The sequence below is a fragment of the Hyla sarda genome, chromosome 4 (genome assembly GCF_029499605.1).
Source record: "Hyla sarda isolate aHylSar1 chromosome 4, aHylSar1.hap1, whole genome shotgun sequence".
NCBI lineage: Eukaryota > Metazoa > Chordata > Amphibia > Anura > Hylidae > Hyla > Hyla sarda.
Genome location: NC_079192.1, coordinates 267,598,202 through 267,618,689, shown reverse-complemented (window position 1 = coordinate 267,618,689; position 20,488 = coordinate 267,598,202). Strand labels below are relative to the sequence as shown.

The window sequence follows — 20,488 nt, the reverse complement described above, 5'->3', positions numbered from 1 at the left end:
TACTAGAGTATAAGCCGACCCGAATATAAGCCGAGGCCCCTAATTTCACCCCCCAAAAAACAGGAAAAGTTATTGACTCGACTATAAGCCTAGGGTGGGAAATACATAATCCCCCCCCCCTGTCATCATCCAGACACCCCCCCCCCCCCTTCATCATCATTACCTGTCAATCCCTTCATCAGTGGTCTTCAACCTGCGGACCTCCAGATGTTGCAAAACTACAACTGCCAGCATGCCCGGACAGCCATCGGCATGCTGGGTGTTGTAGTTTTGAAACCTCTGCAGGTCGAAGACCACTGCGGCCTTCGTCATCATCCCCCCCTTCATCATCTCAGCCTGTCAATCCCTTCATCAGTGGTCTTCAACCTGCGGACCTCCAGATGTTGCAAAACTACAACTCCCAGCATGCCCACACAGCCATCGGCATGCTGGGAGTTGTAGTTTTGACACCTCTGGAGGTCCGCAGGTTGAACACCACTGCGGCCTTAGTCATAATCCTTGGTAGTCACCCTCCCTTCCCCCTTTTGTTTTGTTCTCACCTCCCCTCGGCGGGATGTTAGGGTGAGCTGGTCCAGGCCATCTATACTGCAGGGACCGTCTGGTGGGGATGGTTAGTCATTGCGGGCTGTCCATTTTCACCGGGGGCCCTCTTCTCCACGCTTTGTGGCTTTGCCTTGACTACGCACGTTCATGCGCAATGTCCCTGTGCGTCGTCGTCAAGGCAACATCACTAGGCCGGGGCCATCCCGGAGAAGAGAAGAGGGCCTCCCGGTTGAAGATGGACAGCCCGCGACGACTAACCATCCCCGCGGGACGGTCCCTGCAGCATAAATGGCTGGATGATGACGAAGGCCGCAGTGGTCTTCAACCTGCAGACCTCCAGAGGTTTCAAAACTATAACACCCAGCATGCCCGGACAGCCGATGGCTGTCCGGGCATGCTGGGAGTTGTAGTTTTGCAACATCTAGAGGTCCGCAGGTTGAAGACCACCGACAAGGGATTGACAGGCGGAGAGTTCACTCGAGTATAAGCCGAGGGGGGCGTTTTCTGCATGAAAAATCATGCTGAAAAAGTCGGCTTATACTCAAGTATGTACGTAAGTATCTATAGAATTGGTGGACTTACCAGTCTTGTACAAGTTCCGATGTAGGAGGTTTATTTTATTTTTTAAATATTTTTTTACCCTTTGTTATCTACTTGGGGAGGAAGGGGGGTTATATTTTATGTAAAAAATATAAAGAATATCCAACTCAAAAGAAAATGCAGATGCTACAATCAAATAGACCTGCAGATGAAAGAGTAATGTTATACTGTGTAGGTTTTCCTTCTCACTTGGGGATATTGTCACGCTAAAGGATCTAGGTAAAGCTGGACACAAACTTATCAAATACATTTGCAGACTTATTAATTTAAAGAGCAAGATTTCTTACTCAAAGTTGCACTATGGAAAATCACACATGTCCTGTGTTAAAAAAAATTATTTGGGATCTTTGGACATAATTTCTGTACTTTAGGAATATAAAAAAATAAAAATAAATAAAAAGTAAAAGTGTTTTACCTTAAAAGATCTGCTGGAGCATATTTTTCATTAGTGTTTTCAAAGAATGATGTTAAAAATACTTCCAATAGAGACGACACACAATCTAAACGGTTCTGAAAATGTAAAATTTTTATAGATCAACTTTGGTCACCACATGATTTTCAAATTTATTTTGTAAATTCAATTACTTTAAATATTTGTTTTTAGTGTGTTAAAAGGTGTTTCGCACCAACACCACTCAATCCGTGGGATAGATCAGGAGTGTCTGATCACCAAGACCCTCACTGATCACTACAATGGGAGATTGGGCCTAGCTAGGAAGTTACAATGTAATAGTACACACAAAATGTGTCTTTACCACTATTGTACTTGGGAGTATGTGAAGGAGTAGAGCAATACAGGTCAATTCTTAGCTAGAACTAGTACCAATATATCCTTGGCAGGTTTTTACCTGCTTTGGTTAATTTCCATGCACATAAAGGGAACACTACCTACCAGCTGTACTAGGAACTTGCAGGCTTTATAGAAGATTTGTGCATTCCATGGATTATTTCTGAATGCAGAGATCCAGACATCCACAGCATTTTCTGGCTGTCCTTGCTTCATGTACACTGAGCATAAACATTCTAGTAGATCACAGTTTCTACTAGAATTTTCCAGCAGCTCCTTACAAAGATTCACTGCAGCAAAGTGCCTTAAAGAAAAGCAAAACAAGTCAGTCTATATAGCAGACTTACTACCAGTGTTAACATATCTTTACATTGTTACCTTTCAAGCATAAGATGAAGCGAGATCATATTCTGATAAAGTGGTAGACAAACTTCTATTCTTTCCTCCTCATTCAAGTTTTCATCAGAGCAAGAATACACAGCAGCTATTGAAATAGGACACAGCATAAGCATGGCCACATAGTTTACCATTTAGGATTGCAGCTGATGTTACAGATGGATGCAGTGTTAGGAATTTAGCATTGTTTTAGCGACAGTTCTACTAGAACATATAAACTACTTATAACTTAAGACAGTCCATCTCCTTTCTCCATTCTGCTAAGCAATACTGGTATATACAATCTTTATCTACTAACAATACCATGCAGCTTTAAACTAATATACAGATACAGCAATGGTTATCTTGAATCTTATCAGTGCATTAACCCTATGACATCTTAATGGGCCAGGGATCAAGCTAAGACCAGTAACTGCAAACTAATATTAAATGGTCACTCTCAGACTTTTCATATGCTGCCCAGACATGTGAAAAGTTGTCAACACTCACTCCAGAGATCAGCTGCGTTCAGGAGTTATACCTTGGGAAAGTGAGTAGCATATGGCTCCACTCCGCTGCCGGCTAATCAGATCTTTTCCCTGCATTGACTTATACAAGAAAAGGTCGTATTTGACTGACCGCTAGAGAGAGGGGTGCACAACCGCAAACTTCCCCAGGTTAAAACTCCTGATCGCAGTGGTCTCAGGAGTGAGACCCGATCGATGTGTTAACTTTATATGTCTGGGCAACAGGTAAAAAGTTATTTTTAAATGAGAGTAACCCTCCAAACTGGGGTTAGTGCAACATTATGATACTGTACTGCATTCATGACAAGCCAGGGACCAAAATTAGGAATTTTACAGCTGTATATACAAGGCTCTTTTCACACTGAGTATTCAATTATTACACATCAGTTTTCTGTGTAAGAAGGGATGTATAATAACGGATGAAATAACGGGTGCTAACGGCTGAATAATGTCCATCAACATAACGGCATATTAATCTTTTAAGGCCCGTAATAACATCCCTCATGTACGGCCGTTTTAACACCTCTGCCTACAGACTCCCAAAGCTGGGACTACTACTACACCCATCATGGAACAGACTTGTTTCCATGATGGGAGTAGTAATTTCCTGGCTGCGGGAGTCTGCTGATGGCTGGGGAGGCTACATCAGTGTTTGTACTACAATCCCCATCATGGAACAGGCTCTGTTCCATGATGGGGGTTGTAGTACAGGGGCTAAGGGATTGATCGCACCGGGTCTCACTTCTGAGACCCCATGCGATTAGAAGCAGGGGAGCGGGCGGCATGGTTCGCAACCCTGCAATGTATCGTGTGTTTTTACTTTCATGTTTAAATCCCCTGCCGGGAGCCGTGAATGGCCGGTATCGAGGAGCCATTCAGGGCGCTCCACAGGGTTTTTAAAATGAACATTGTGGCAGCGGGGGCCATATGTATATTAAAAGTGCCGTGGGGGGGGCAAGATATATAGCGCTGCAGAGGGGGCAAGATATATAGCGCTGCAGAGGGGGCAGACATGCAGCCTATATAGCCTAGCCCCCCAGCACATTTATAATATGCCCCCTGCAGCGCATTAATAAAGATATGACCCCCGCTGGCACATTTGTAAATATAACATGTCTGTTCCATGATGGGAGTAGTAGTCCTCCCTCAGCACTGCAGGAGTCTGCTGATGTCACCTCTTCTGAGCATGCTCAGAAGTAATAACTGATATTATAAACCGGGTGCAAATGGATGACATAAAGGCTCATCCGTCAGCCATAGACTTCAATGTTAAAAATAAGGGCTGTTAATTAACCCGTTTCTTGTGACAGAAGAAAAATTAGTGTATGTGCCATTTTTTCTTCTGCCACAAATAATGTCTGATATTCATGACGGGCTATAACGGGTCATAACGGATAATCAAAAAATCCCATAGACTTGAATGGGATTTTGTAACGGACATTTAACATCCGTTAAGGCTTTTGTAACGGAAGTTTATAACAGATCTTTAAACGGAACAACTTTATAGTGTGAAAGGGGCCTAAGAGTAAACTGCAACACTGGAAAAACAAGAAAAGGGTGCAGACATGGTATAACCAATATAACTCTCAGGGATTTAACCCCTTAACGACGCAGGACGTATATTTACGTCCTGCGCCGGCTCCCGCGATATGAAGCGGGATCGCGCCGCGATCCCGCATCATATCGCGTGGGTCCCAGCGCTAATCAACGGCCGGGACCCGCGGCTAATACCACCCGCGGTATTAACCCTTTAGAAGCGGCGGTCAAAGCTGACCGCCGCTTCTAAAGTGAAACTGAAAGTATCCCGGCTGCTCAGTCGGGCTGTTCGGGACCGCCGCAGTGAAATCGCGGCGTCCCGAACAGCTGATCGGACACCGGGAGGGCCCTTACCTGCCTCCTCGGTGTCCGATCGACGAATGACTGCTCCGTGCCTGAGATCCAGGCAGGAGCAGTCAAGCGCCGATAACACTGATCACAGGCGTGTTAATACACGCCTGTGATCAGGATAAGAGATCAGTGTGTGCAGTGTTATAGGTCCCTATGGGACCTATAACACTGCAAAAAAAAAAGTAAAAAAAAAGTGTTAATAAAGGTCATTTAACCCCTTCCCTAATAAAAGTTTGAATCACCCCCCTTTTCCCATAAAAAAAATAAAACAGTGTAAAAAAAAATAAAAATAAACATATGTGGTATCGCCGCGTGCGTAAATGTCCGAACTCTAAAAATATATCATTAATTAAGCCGTACGGTCAATGGCGTACGCGCAAAAAAATTCCAAAGTCCAAAAAAGCGTATTTTGGTAACTTTTTATACCATTAAAAAATGAATAAAAAGTGATCAAAAAGTCCGATCAAAACAAAAATCACACCAATAAAAACTTCAGATTACGGCGCAAAAAATGAGCCCTCATACCGCCCCGTACGTGGAAAAATAAAAAAGTTATAGGGGTCAGAAGATGACATTTTTAAACGTATAAATTTTCCTGCATGTAGTTATGATTTTTTCCAGAAGTGCGACAAAATCAAACCTATATAAGTAGGGTATCATTTTAACTGTATGGACCTACAGAATAATGATAAGGTGTAATTTTTACCGAAATATGCACTGCGTAGAAACGGAAGCCCCCAAAAGTTACAAAATGGCGTTTTTTTTTCGATTTTGTCGCACAATGATTTTTTTTTCCATTTCACCGTGCATTTTTGGGTAAAATGACTAATGTCACTGTAAAGTAGAATTGGCGACGCAAAAAATAAGCCATAATATGGATTTTTAGATGGAAAATTGAAAGGGTTATGATTTTTAAAAGATAAGGAGGAAAAAAGAAAGTGCAAAAACGGAAAAACCCTGAGTCCTTAAGGGGTTAAAGAATGTGAGTGGTGGACGTTCATTGGGTTAAATGTTTATAGAAGTATATTAAAATGTCACTACTAGATATGAGTACTTGTATGATCTCAACAAATATGTCATATTGTGTTTAATAACTGCAGCAGCCCTCCAATCACCCACTGGCAGGTCATATGGTTGCAAAAGAGCAGAATGACACCATATTAACATCACCACCCTGTCATGTAAACAGACAGATGACAGGAGGTAAAGCGGGAATCATACACTAGCAACAGTACCCCAAACAGTGGCAGCAAAACAAAATTAAAAACAGAGAAAAACAAACATTAAAGTATGCAAGCAAAACAGCAACTATGAGACACACCTTCAAATAGGGCAAGCAGCATGACAGGATCAGTCGTTACACTTTGGGGATTCAGCCAAGGTATTAGAAACGGCTCCTTGTTAACTATCCTTGAAGGGTTTGTAACTGTTGGATCATAGAAATTAGCAGGCAGGCTACTGAACTCCATCAGGTGAATGTAAGAAAGCCATGCTAAGCAGCGATCCTTAGGCGTGAGGTGATCTGCTAAACTCTTCTCACAAGGGGACTTTAAAGCATTCTGTAAATCACATTAAAACAAAAAAGTTGTAGTTAAAGGGCACAAATATTCCACTACTAAAATGTTCTGTGCATACATTATATATCTGATCCCAGGAGAGCCTACTGATGTAAATTTGTCAGTCTCTAGAAAACCATGCAAAGAGTACAGCATGGCACGGGGACACCTACTCAAGCTGAATGTGCATAAGCCTATAGGATCTGTGCAGTACAACCTAATGTCCCCGAAATGCCTATGCAGCAGCTACAGCTCCTTTCTATCAAAAGAACTTGTACTACTAACAGATTATAGGGGTTGTCCCAATATTGACACTTATCTATCCAGTTAGACTCAATAAAACAAGAGGCTTTGAATGGACCGTTAGAACATGCACAATGACACTTGTACTTGTTTAAAGCCTATGGAACTGGAAAATGGCGTACAGCAACTGGCCTATCTTAGTATATCACTTAGAGCAGTGTTTCCCATGCTGGGAGTTGTAGTTTTGCAACAGCTGTAGGCACCCTGGTTGAGAAACACTGACTTAGAGACTGAAGAGAGTGGCAGTGCCTATGCTTGCCCAGTACTCCATGTAAGTGGGGACACAGGACCCCTATTTCCATGATAAGTGAAGGTAACAGTGGTTGAACTTACACTAATCAGATACTTAAAGAGTACCCGTCAGATCCAACAAAAAACATTTTTTAATATATCACTCAGTACCTAATCCTGACCATGTAAATTTTTTGTGCGTCTCCCACTTATATTTTTTTTTATTACACTTTTAATTTAGCTCACTAGTCTGAATTCCTCTCAAAGGGTGGGGGCGTGGCCTCACTGCAGGTCTCCGCCCCCTCCCTCAGTATGCTGTCTGCTCACATCTCCCCTAGCATTAGCAAAACTACAACTCCCAGCTTGTCCTCACTGACAGTACCGGGACACAAGCTGACAGTGGGAGGATTTTTCCTCTAGGTGTGAGCCCTGCGCTCACAGCTGTCAATCAAGGAAGTGTGTCCATGACATAGGTGATGATGCATGGACACAGCAGGACTAGTATGTGTCCAAGCAGGCGGGGGGGGGGGGGGGGGGGGGGGGGCAGTTGTTTGACTGGCTTTTTCAGTATGAAATACTAAAAAATTTCTAATGAAAGCAATTGTACAACCTATTGGTTTTGCATGCTTTACAACATATCAAACTTTTTTGTATCTGACAGTGCCCATTTAAGCCTTATCCTATGGATTAGCAATTAGGGTTTTGATTGCAAGATATAACAGAGAAGTGCATATGTCTGCTCTATTCCTAATATGACTTAACTGATCCTGAGGATAGGTGATAAAGTTGAGAAACGTCTGAGAAAACCCTCTATAAAACCAAATTTCAGACTAGCAATATACAGGCACTTTTGCTCCCATATTATGTCCTGTATTTATTATATATATATATATATATATATATATATATATATATATATATATATATATATATATATGTCTATACCCCCATTATCCAGTTTGCACTGGTCATTAGACGTGTGCTAAGAAATGAAACATGTTACTTGTTCAAAAGAAATCCAGCTCACTTGTAAAATAGCAAGAGCATTCTGCAGTCTTCCAGAGAGCAGGTTCACATGTACACGGTACAATAAGACTTCGAGACACTGCAGTGAAAGTAGGTCACATTTCTTTCCTGCCTCTACCTGTTGCACCAGGTACTGCAATAATCGACTACACACTTGGTCCTTCCCTTCAAAGGAAGTCTCCAAAGTAAGGAACTGTAGAGAGAAAATTATATGCATTAGTCACAAGTATTTTAGAGGGAGGCTAAAACCTAAAAACAGTCCTAAAGAAACTGCATATAACAGGGTTTAAAAGAAGAAATACCCTATTTATCGGGGTATACCACGCACCGGCCTATAACACGCACCCTCATTTTACCAAGGATATTTGGGTAAAAAAAAGTTTTTTACCCAAATATCCATGATAAAATGAGGGTGCGTGTGTGCGCGTGTATACCCCGATACATCCCCAGGAAAGGCAGGGGGAGAGAGGCCGTCGCTGCCCGCTTCTCTCCCCCTGCCTTTCCTGGGGTCTAGAGCGCTGCTGTCGGCCCTTTTCACCCCCTGGTTATCGCCGACAGCCAGGGGGAGAGAAGGGGCAGCGGCACCCATTGCCGGCGCGGCTGCCCCGTTGCCTCCCCCCATCCCCGGTGGCATAATTACCTGAGTCGGGTCCGCGCTGCTCCAGGCCTCCGTCGTGCGTCCCCAGCGTCGTTGCTGTGCACGGCGCGGCGCTCTGACGTCATGCGCCGCGCCGTTCAGCGCATAGCAACGACGGAGGCCTGGAGCAGCGGAGCAGCGCGGACCCGACTCAGGTAATTATGCCACCGGGGATAGGGGGAGGCAACGGGGCAACGGGGCAGCGGCGCCGGCAATGGGTGCCGCTGCCCCTTCTCTCCCCCTGGCTGTCGGCGCCGCTTCTCTCCCCCTGGCTATCGGCGCCGGCACCGATAGTCAGGGGGACAGAACGGGCAGCGGCGCCGATAACCAGGGGGTGAAAAGGGCCGACAGCAGCGCTCTAGACCCCAGGAAAGGCAGGGGGAGAGAAGCGGGCAGCGACGGCCTCTCTCCCCCTGCCTTTCCTGGGGGGGGGGGGGGGGGTATCGGCGTATAACACGCACACAGACTTTAGGCTAAAAATTTTAGCCTAAAAAGTGCGTGTTATACGCCGATAAATACGGTATATCTTAATATTCCCAGTCTGTCGCAAAATAAAACCCAAAACAATAAAACCTTGTCTCCCTTTTTGCAGCTAAGCGGCAATATGACATATTGGGTCCATGCACAAGGAAGAGGCAGATTGTTGTGTGTCAGGCCCTAGAAAAAGGAAGAGGATTTGCAGAGGAGGACAGGACCCAATTGTGCTTTGTAATAACATCACTTATTTTGTAACAAAATGTTCAGCGGAAATCTCACAATAAGGGGAAGGGTTCTTTCTATGCAGTCCACTTCATTTTTATTTATATTCTGTAGGTCCATACGATTACGATACCACATTTATATGGGTTTTGTTTTATTTTACAAAAAAAATATTTTTGTAAGAAGATAGGTATACTTAACACTGCGAAATTGTGACCCCTACAGTTTTTTGTATACTGTAATGTATGTGGCTTATTTTTTGTTGTATATTTTTTTTATGGTATATGAAGTGACCAAAAATCAGCAAACCATGAATTTGGTATTTTTTTTTTTACATTTACGTCATTCAACTGGACAATTCTGCATGTATCATTACCGAATTGTTTACATTCATATAAAATGGGAAAAGGGTGATTTATATATATATTTTTTTTAATAAACTTTATTGTTCGGCAATATATACAATTATCTCAAGAGGATCCAAGAATACAGCATCACAATTAACAGCTTTTTAGAAGCCACTCCGCTTATTTTACAGAAAACAGAACCCATGTACTTAACCAGGATTTTCCATATCAAGTAATACAAAGTATTAAATGAAGGAAAACAAACAGATGTAAACCTTGAACTTAAATGTAAACCTTGAACATACAGTGTGGGTGAACAGAATTCTAACGAGGGATCACTTATGTTGCTCCACTGGCTGCCGAGATATTTGCCTGTAAAGTTCTAGTATTTCATCCATGACTAGCGCAATGAAGGCATTGCCCCCGCCGGCTGGCCGCCTGTCTCCTGGAGTGAATGTCCTAAGCCACCCTGATTATTAGCATATTCACAGGTCACCCAGCAGAGCGCTCTCCTTACGCAGATCTCTCACATCATCAGGATGTGAGAGCTCGTTGAAAACTTCTGGCACATGCGCTCTGCAGACAGAACGCTGCGCTCATATGACCTGTGACTCCACATCAATAGGACGTGGAGTTAAAGATAATGAATATGCTAATAGTGGAGGCGGGCTTAGGACGTTCACTCTGGGAGGCAGAGGCGGCCAGTCAATGCGCTAGTCAGGGATGAAATGCCTTCAATGCGCTAGTCATGGATGAAATACCGGAATTTTACAGGCAAATATCTAAGCAATTATAGGGGTGTTGCTAAAATGTAACATTTACTAATTTCCTTTAAAAACCACCAGTATGAAAATAGTGATACCTAGGAAAAGGTGTGTAGGGAATCATAGTATTAGGTCCAGTTCTATCCCTTATGGATACATGGGAATAATCAAATGTGGACCTAACCCTTATGGATATATATGACTCCTCCCTCATAATACTTCTTACATCACAATTAGTATTAAACACAACCAAAGGTATTAGCTTATGGTATGTCAATTGTTCCCAACGAGTTTCTATCCTGACATGATAGGGGTGCTGATATTAGCATACTCACGGGTTTAACATGTGGAGACCCCTATCATGATAACGCATAGGAGATAGGGTTAATATAGGGGTCTCAACATGTTAAACCCGTGAGTATGCTAATATCAGCACCCCTATCATGTCAGCTGGAGTGGGGTAGGTCAATTATTTCTTATGGTTATTTTTCTTTACAGGGGCTGATTACTTCCCTGGATAAAATGAAAACCATGTTGGGGCAATTTAAGCCCATCTGCATCACATTCTATATAATATACTATTTGCTATATACATCTACTACTGCATTAACAGGTTCCCCTGAGGACATCCTTGTGCTTCTCTACTGGCACACGGATAGAAACGAGTTGGAAACAATTGACATACCATAAGCTAATACCTTTGGTTGTGTTTAATACTAATTGTGATGTAAGAAGTATTATGAGGGAGGAGTCATATATATATATATATATATATATATATATATATATATATATATATATATATATATACCTAATACTACTATAGGTTACGTCCACATTTGATTATTCCCGTGTATCCATAAGGGATAGAATTGTACCTAATACTATGATTCCCTACACGCCTTTTCCTAGGTATCACTATTTTCATACTGGTGATTTTTAAAGAAATTTAATAAAGGTTTCATTTTAGCAACACCCCTATAATTCACTAGTTTTTCTCTAGTTTCTAGTCTGTGGGGTTATTATTTGGGTAGTGTAGACCCATTATTTGTACTACACATTGTATCCAAATATCTAGGCAGCCAATGGACCAAAATAAATAAGTGACCCCTCATTAGAATCCTGTTCACTCAAACCCAGTGTATTTAGTTTAGTGTGGGTGGACAGGATGACAGTTTTTCTTTAAAGTCAAAACATCCTGGATCAGTAACCTATGAGAATAGTGTTATAACTAGTCAAAGTAGTCCTTTAAAGGTCTTAGAGAAGTAACCACCAAGTGAACGAGGGGACCATAAAAAAACGAATTCCAATGAGTATCTTGCTACAGATTACAATTTTTATCATGGGAGGAACTTATTTATAAAATATTCTTTAATAATTTTTCTAATAATTTTGTATAATAGATAATCTATTTTTCATGTTTTTTTTCCCAAATAGGACTATTAGCAATCATTCAATTGCTAGTACTTTTCAGTGCTATGCATTGGCATAGCACTGAACAATACTATCAGTGATCTACTTGTACAGGCTGCTTGTAGACACTTAAATGTGCACTCATTAAAACAAAATTTTGCTATTGCACTCCTTATGGTAAAAAAATATTTCTAATATACTCTGATATATTAAGTTTAATGAAGTTTTCTATGTTTTGTATGTGCTTAAAAAAAGCTCAAGAGCACATTTTCCCCATCTTATACACAGACTTTGGACCGAAGTCCAAACACAGGAAGTGCAGCCTAGAGTGCTGAGGGGGGGGGGGGGGTCCAACCAACAGCATATGGCAGTTAGATGAGCTATGATAGGATGAGGCTGGACACACCTTTTTTAAGCACAAACAAAAAAAAATTTTTTTAAACAAAGTATATTAGAAATATGTTTTATTTACCATAATGAGTGCAATAGCAAAAATTTGTTTTGATGAGTGTTACCCTTTAAGGAAATTAACAGGTCAGCACGGGCACTCAGACCAGTCTGTGGCTATACAACCTCATATGCAACTATTTGCAATACACTGTGCGCTTTGACAGCCATCTACCATAGCCAGCAGTAACTATTAGCAGTAATTTGTGCTACAGTAGATCCTATAGGATCAGATAGAATAGGATAACCTTCATGACACAAATGCACCAATGAGCCTTAAAAACCAATGACCCCATCACTGATTCACCACTTAATTTCACCTTTATTGCCAAGTCCTAACTACTGCATATCAGGAATGCCGCATAAGACTAGCTGTTTTGGAGTCGCTTTGACCCAGTTGTCTATCACAATTTTGCCCTTGTCCCTCACATCCCTACCTTTGATAGTTTTCCCAGCATCCAAACAACTTCACAAACTTCTCCTTATTGAATAATATATCCCTCCCATTGACAGGTGTCAAAACCAGCCTTGTTAAGGTTACCCGTAAGTGGTTTTAATTTTAAAGAAGAAATGCGGGGGAAAACCTTTAACACCCCCTGTGCCGGGGCTGAAAAAAAAATAAAATAACTAACTCTCTTTCCTACATTCCCCTGTTGCGCCAATATCGGCATCCCGTTTCTACAGCGCTGCTCGGCATCCCCTACTTCTTAGGCTTGGAACACTGCAGTCAGCGTTTCACCAGCCTCAGCAATGTCCTGCCTCGGCCGGTAATAGGCTCAGCACACTCATGTCATGTAAAGAGCCCGGGCAGCAGGGAGAAGGCGGGGCCCGAGCTCCTTACATGCCTATCACCAGCCAAGGCGGAACATCACTGCGGCCGACGATATGCTGACTGCAGTGTGACGTTCCGAGCCTAAGAAGCAGGGAGACGGGCTGTGCCGCCGGCGGATCTGGATGCCAATACCGAAGCAACGTGGGAATGTAGGGAGGGGAGTAAAGTTTTTTTTTTTTTCCAGCCTGGGCACAGGGGATGTTAAGTTTTCTGCTGTATTTCTCCTTTAAGGCTGATGGGTGTATATACCTATGCACACACTAATATTACATGAATACTCACTGTCCACCAAGTCTGATAGGAAGGGGCATACTGTACAGCAGTTTCACACATTTCTTGGATTTCTTCTCGACATCCTCTTTGGGAGAATAATTTGAGGTAGTGGCTCCAAATCTCTGGATTGTCTCTGTTATGCTCCAGCGCACGAGATAATACATTCAGTGCTGAATCCAAACACTCAGATGAGGTCCTGCAAATTAGGTCAAAATAAAAGTTCACATAATGACTCAGACCATTCATGGAGTTTTCGAAAACTGCCCTAATTGGAAAATATGTTTACAACACTCATCCTTGCTTAAAAGGAACTGTCATGAGATGTTACCCCCTTAAAGTGTACTGTACCTGTCAACTAAAACTTTTCATATAAACGTAGATTATGCCATTATATGTATATTTGTATTATACAATGGTTAAAAAATATGTATATTTTTGTCCCTGCAGCTATTGCCTGTGGGTCTCTATGTGAAGTCCAAATACAGGAAGTGAGGGTGGACAAGCAGGGCTCTGTGCAGTGTGGACAAGCAGGGCTCTGTGCAGTGAGGCTCTGTAACATGCTACAGGCTCATACATGAGGATGATTGACAAGCCAGGAGCCTGCACAGAGTCCTGCTTGTCCTGCCCTCACTTCCTGTATTTGGTCTCCTCACAGGTAAAAGCTGCAGGGACGGAATTTTTTCACCCATAAATATACACATTATTTAACCAATAATTATCTACATTATATAAATGTTTTTGTTGATGACAGGTACACTTAAATCAAATTCCAGTTTACAAAAGGTGTTTACTAGAATTATAATGCAGCAGTACCTTTGGTTGCTTTACAGCAGTTTTGATCATGAGATAGGTGTGGCCAGGGGTTCACAATGCCCAGGGACCGCCATGTTTATCTCCATTACTTCAGCACTAGGACCGCAGTATAATTGACACACAGGTCCACAGCACACGTTGCGGTGGGCACATAGATCAGATAAGGTGCTGAGGACCTGTGTGTCAATCACAGAGCGGTCCGTGCGCTAATGTAAAGATGGCAGGTGTGGCAGCCTTGGGGCATTGGAAACCCCTGGCCACGCCTATCCACCTGTTGATTACTCCACATGAAAGAAATTTTTAAGGATGATCAAATCTGCTATAAAGTATGGCAGCATTACAATTGTAAAACCTTTCACATACTGGTATTCGGTTAAGCGGGTAAAATCTCATGACAGTTGTGCGTTAATGTGGCATTCCAAAATAGGAAACTGCAGCTGACCATATTAGCTTAAATAGAGCTGTGCTGCTGGACTACAGCAGGGGGCGCTTCTTTCTAAGGATGCAATAACTGTATTAAGATTAACCATCTGCTTTCAGGAACAGGATAAAATAGTCTACTGACAACTTGTTTTGTACACATGTAACACTGGGTTGCATCACATCTTTGCATCTTGCTAAAACAATGAACCTGTTTGATCATTAACCTCCATATTATGTAAATATATTGCATTAAAGGCATTAAAGCATACAACAGGCTTAGGACCCAGTCAAGCTCCATGCCCAGCAAGTGCCACCTGCTGTAACCCCATAGATGCGGCGGTCAATAGTAATCTTGGGGTCTTGATCAGTTACCATGGTGGCCAAGGGACTTCTGAATGCCTCCTTGTATCTGCTATAGACCGTGTGAAACAGCAGAACAGTAAAATGGCAGTACACTGATATACATATGTACTATAGTGTACTGTACCAGGGATCACAGTGAGAAAAAAAGTTTAAAAAACAAAATTGTAATCCTCCTTCCATTTCCATTTTTTTAATTAATAAAATTCTAACCTTCCCTTAAAAAGAAAAATTATAGTCTTGAAAAAGTCGATTTTTTTATGCTTACCATAAAATCTCTTTCTTGGAGGATCCATTGGGGGACACAGAGACAGCTGCCACTAGGAGGCTGACACTAGGCATTCAAAAAGAAAGTCAGCCCCTCCTGGCAGAATATACCCCACCTACTGACCCTGAGCTAGTTTAGTCCTAAAGCAGTAGGAGAGGACCGAACAAAAAAGAAAAACCAGCAGGTGTTCGAGGGAACCAGACAAAAAAGGAACCGAAAAACAACCCCTCGGACCGAAAACCGAACCATAACCACAAACAAATGGGTGGGTGCTGTGTCCCCCAATGGATCCCCCAAGAAAGATTTTAGGGTAAGCATTAAAAAACAAGAATCTACTTTACTTGGTCATCTCCATTGGGGAACACAGAGACCGTGGAACGTACCAAAGCAGTCCCCGGGGTGGGAAAAATACCCAAAACAGAATCAGGCAGAATACTGAGCCACTGACGCCTGCAACACATTGCGACCCAAACCGGCGTCCGTGAACGCAAAAGTGTGCACTTGGTAGAACTTGGTGAAAGTATGCAAGGACGACCCGGTAGCCACCTTGCAGATTTGTAAGGCCGAAGCCCTATGGGGTAGCGCTCAAGAAGCCCCAACGGGACACGTGGAATGCGCAGTGACTCGAAAAGGTGGGACCTTCTCTTTACGCCGATACGATTCCGTGATGGCGGAACGGATAGACCTTTACCACGCCCTTTCCCTCCCCTGCTCATTAGTATACTTTGCCTCTTTTTTTTCTATCAGGTCTAGATGTGTGCTTATCATTGGTCGTGAGGTAAGCACATTGTCAGCCCAATCATTTGGGTCTGTGACCAGGATGTTGGCCAGTTAGCATCTTTTACCATGCTTGGCTGTGAACTATCAGATTTGTCCTTGCCGTCTCTGTGTTTACAAAAGATGACAGCGGGAGGATGGATGTCTCCTCCCGCTGCCAGCCCTGCGCCTCACAGTGTACTGAATACCCTGTATCAGCACTGCGGCTGACATGTAACCCCTTCCCAGCCATGGGGACTGTGCGCCTGCGGGAGGAATCAGCTATCATGTTTCCCCACCCGGGCGCAAGGTCCCCATGGCATGGGAATTAGTAACATGTCAGGCGCAGCACTATCATGATTCTTCCAGCTGGCACACTCAGCTTCTCACCCCGCAGTACCCCCATCAGGGAATGAATTGTCAGCCGCAGCGCGATGTCCCCACATGGGGGAACTAATCACATGTGACCCGCGGGTGTGCTGCTCTGCTTCTCCCCACAAAAGCGCATTGGGGAAAGGGTTAACCATGAGCGGCAGCGCTGCACATTCTCCCTACCTTGGGGAATGACTGATTTGTGAGCCGCAGGCCTATGTTCCATTGTCAGAGCAGTGCCCGCAGGTCACATATGATTAGTTCCCCAATGTGGGGACATCGTGCTGCGGCTGACAATTCATTCATTCCCTGATGTGGGGACTACGGGGTGAGAAGCTGACATTGCGCCCGCGGGGGGAATCATGATAGTAGATTCCCTTGATTCCCCCTGCGGGCGCACAGTCCCCATGGCAGTGAAGGGGTTACCTGTCAGCCACAGTGCTAATAAAAGGGTATTCAGTACACTGTGAGCCGCGGGCGCAGAGCTGGCTGACAGCGGGAGGAGACATCTATCCTCCTGCTGTCAGGAAAAAGGAAGGAGAGAACTGAACTCTTAATTCCGGGGGGGGAGGGTAAAAGGGGCAAAACCATTTCAGGAGAAAAAAAAACAGCAACGCCTGCAGCACAGACGTGTTGTCCACAAAAGTGAACAAACATGGCCACGAGTGTGGTCAAAAGCGACCAGAAAAACTACTGAAGTTCCGTCACAGAAAGGAGGTCAGTAAAAAACAGACAGGCTGTGGACAGAAGTATAACATGTGATTTACAAAAGTGCTAAACTCGCTACAAACACGCTAGATAACCATAAAACTGTGGTACTGGAGTACCCCTTTAACTAGTTATTTTCTTTTGTATGAATTCCACAAATTTCAGATAACACTACAATTGTTAACAGTGTAACATCCTGGCTTCATGAAACACTTCTAACAGATAAGAGTAAATTATTTTCATTACTGGAATATGTTTTTCTAGATCAAATGACACAATGCTAACAAAAACCTCAGGCGGATCAATCAGGTAGGAGAAGGCCAGGGAGCCATCTTTTTTTGACTGTGTTTGAAAGGAAACCAGTAAGCATGATGTCCTGACAGCATGTGATGTAGACGCCTCTGACTGTCATTCACACCAGCAGGGCGAGATTACATGCAGAGAGCCATAACTAGTTACAACTTAGTCTCCTCCCCCGATATCTACAAAGGAGTTATTTGCATACCCTGTGCACTGTACTTTGATCACTTAGAAAGCATTCTCTGACTAAAGAAAAAGGTCAGAAACTTTATTAAAAATCCTAGTAGGCACTGCCCCTGCTTTTATATAGTTGAGTAAGACTACAGAATGTCCATCTGGTAGAATTTCATAGTGTGCACTGTGCAGTGGAATACCATTGACCGCAATGGGATTCTGCTGCATCAGAATTTCAAGCAGAATAGCAAAACTGATTTTCGCTCAGAACCTAGTATGAACCTAGCCCAACTGTGCTGTCTGGTTCCCTATAAGCATCAGACATGGCAATACAGCAGCATTTCACTATAAGAAGTGTTGGTTGGGAAGTGTTCCCGAGGTGGTTTGTATAATGCTATACTAGAAAACCATGACCTAGTAGGCCACAATAGAGCTGGGACCTAGATTTGTACCATGACTGGGCCACCTGGTCTCAGATGAGAAAACTACACAACATGAATTAGGCTAGGTTCACACTGCGGAATCTCCGGGCAGAAAATTTCCGCCTGGAGATTCCGAGTGTGGCCAGCGCTGACTGAAATCAGTTGGTGCTAGGACCGTGCAGATACTGCAGTCTCCAATAGACTGCAATGTGTTCCGCGAGAATTTCCGCCTGAAGAATGAGCAACGCCATTCTTCAGGCGGAAATTTCCAAGCAGATTTTCCATTCACAAATTCCAAAGTGTGAATTTGTGAACAGAAAACCATTCATTACACTATACATTTTAGTAAGCAGAATTTCAAAGCAGAATTGCAGGCGGAAATTCTGTAGTGTGAACCTAGCCTTAGACTCAACTACAGGAAGGGTTTAACAGTTAGCCCATGGAGAAGCCAAAAGGAAAAGAACTAAAGGTGAAGGGCCTAAAAGCACTCCACACAGAAAAGCGTGATTAACCGGTTGTCGTCTAAGAACGATCCCGCTTGTACTGAGACGGAAACCGGTGTATGGCGCGGACTCCAGACTCGAACCCACGCCATAACGGCTGGCCCCGAGCTGATTCTTGTAGCTGGGGGCTGCCGTTAATAGCCGACATGCAGCAATCACTGTGGCCGGCTATTAACCCTTTAGATCGCCGCTGTCAAAGCTGACAGCGACTTCTAAAGGGAGCTTTATTCAGTCCCTGGTGGTCCAGTGGGGTTGTTCTAACCCCCCCCCCCCCCCCCCCCCACAGCGTGATCGCTTACCTCTGCTTCCCCATCTGCTGCGGCTCTGAGATTGATCGAGCCTGGCTGAACCAGGCTTTATCAATCGAGGGCAGAGCACACACATAAATGGAGTTCTATGGAATTCCATTGATCTGTATGATGAATCTAACGATTCCTCCTAAAAGTCTCCTAAGGGGACTAATAAAGTGTAAAAAAAAAAAAAAAAAAGTTGAAGGAAAAAAAAAATACACCCATTAACCCTTTCCATATTAAAAGTTTTAATAACCCCCCTTTTCCCAAATTCAATATAAAAAATAAGTAAATATAATAAAAATAAATAAACAGTGTGGTATCGCTGCATGCACAAATGTCCAAACTATATAAATATAACGTTAAACCACTAGGTCAATGGAGTTTACGTAAACAAAAAAAAAATACCAAAGTACAAAATTGCATACTTTTGGTCACTTTGTATACCCTAATTTTTTTTTTTTTATAAAAAGCGAATCAAAAAGTCCCATCAAAATAAACATGGAACCAATAAAAACTTCAGATCACAGTGCAAAAAATTAGCCCTCATACATACCTGTATATGGAAAAATAAAAAGTTATAGGGGTCAGAAAATGACAATTGTAAACATGCAAGTTTTGGTGCATGTAGTTATTTGTTTTAGTAAAGAAAATATAAATTGGTATCCTTGTAACCTTATGGACCTCCAGAATAAAGATAAGGTGTAATTTTTACCGAAAAGTGCACTGCGCAGAATCAGAAGCCCCCAAGTGTTACAAAAAGATATTTTTTTTTTATGGTTTCACCGTAGATTTTGTGGTGAAATGATTGATGTAATCACCAAGTAAAATTGGTGGCGCAAAAAACAAGCCCTCGTATGGGTCTGTAGGTGCATAATTTTAGAATGTGAGGAGGAAAAAACAAAAGAGCAAAAATGACCCGGTCCTTAAGGAGTTAAAGGGAAATTGACAGGCTGCGCCCCCCCCCCCCCCCCCCTTTAAACCAATTTGCTGGTTTATTCCTATTGCGTTGCTGAGCACAATGGTTGTGAGGAGCAGGATCGACGTGCTCTACTGCTTTCTCGATATACCCCACAATGCCCGCCCGTCATGAATATGGTAATGTATTCATATCCTAGTGATGTGATAGCCTGCCTGCTTGTAACTGCTCTGCACAGTCATAGCAGGTGAACAGTCTGTCAATTACCCTTTAAAATACTTAAAAGACCAGCCCAAGTGCTGAGGGAGGAGATCAAACCGCCTTCCTCTCAAGGGACAGAAAGGAGCTTATGGAACATGACTGGATCATTTGTAAGAAAACATGGCTCTGGAGGTGAGATAAAGGAGAGAGAGTGGGGCTACACTAGTGGGGCTACACTAGACTCATTCCAATTTTTTCACCTCATATTCATCCTCTTCAACTCCAGTTGGCCACTAGCAGGGTCACTCCTTTAGCCACTGTCAACTTATGACAGTACGCTAAAAAGAGGGGAGCAAGCAGGAACACTGGGCATCCATATGGCTAGTGGGTAACAGGTGCTAGGTTGATAGATTTTGCTTTCTTTTAGATGGGGTGTAACGGCGGTATAAATTTGCATCCTCCTCCCTTGCAAGTTTGAAACAAACAAACTGTGGACTGCAAAATAACCCAAAATATATGGATAGTCTTCAGATTAGTCCACAAGGGCATTTCTAAACATTGCAGATTCAGCAGCCATAAGGAGATCCTGCAGCTAAAGTAGACTGAAGCAGGCTCTAGGATACAGACAGGCTGCCCATAGAGGAGCCAGAAACCATTCCCTGTCTACCTGATCAGTGTATATATTTTTAAAAAGTGGCTATGACACATGTTGCAGTGTACATTAGGAGGTTA

At 43.0% G+C, this 20,488-nt stretch overlaps 1 protein-coding gene across 3 annotated transcripts in view; it reads right to left on the bottom strand.

Annotated features, from left to right (window-relative positions):
• ZFC3H1 (zinc finger C3H1-type containing) overlaps positions 1-20,488 on the bottom strand; it is a 101,533-nt gene that overhangs the window by 15,637 nt on the left and 65,408 nt on the right. For all 3 annotated transcript variants that reach the window (XM_056574115.1, XM_056574116.1, XM_056574117.1), the window contains 6 exons: positions 13,257-13,443; positions 7,837-8,028; positions 6,041-6,278; positions 2,309-2,414; positions 2,036-2,234; positions 1,559-1,653 (listed from right to left, as the gene is read on the bottom strand). In XM_056574115.1, coding sequence (XP_056430090.1) covers positions 1,559-1,653; positions 2,036-2,234; positions 2,309-2,414; positions 6,041-6,278; positions 7,837-8,028; positions 13,257-13,443 — 1,017 coding nt within the window. The remainder of the gene's footprint in view (positions 1-1,558; positions 1,654-2,035; positions 2,235-2,308; positions 2,415-6,040; positions 6,279-7,836; positions 8,029-13,256; positions 13,444-20,488) is intronic.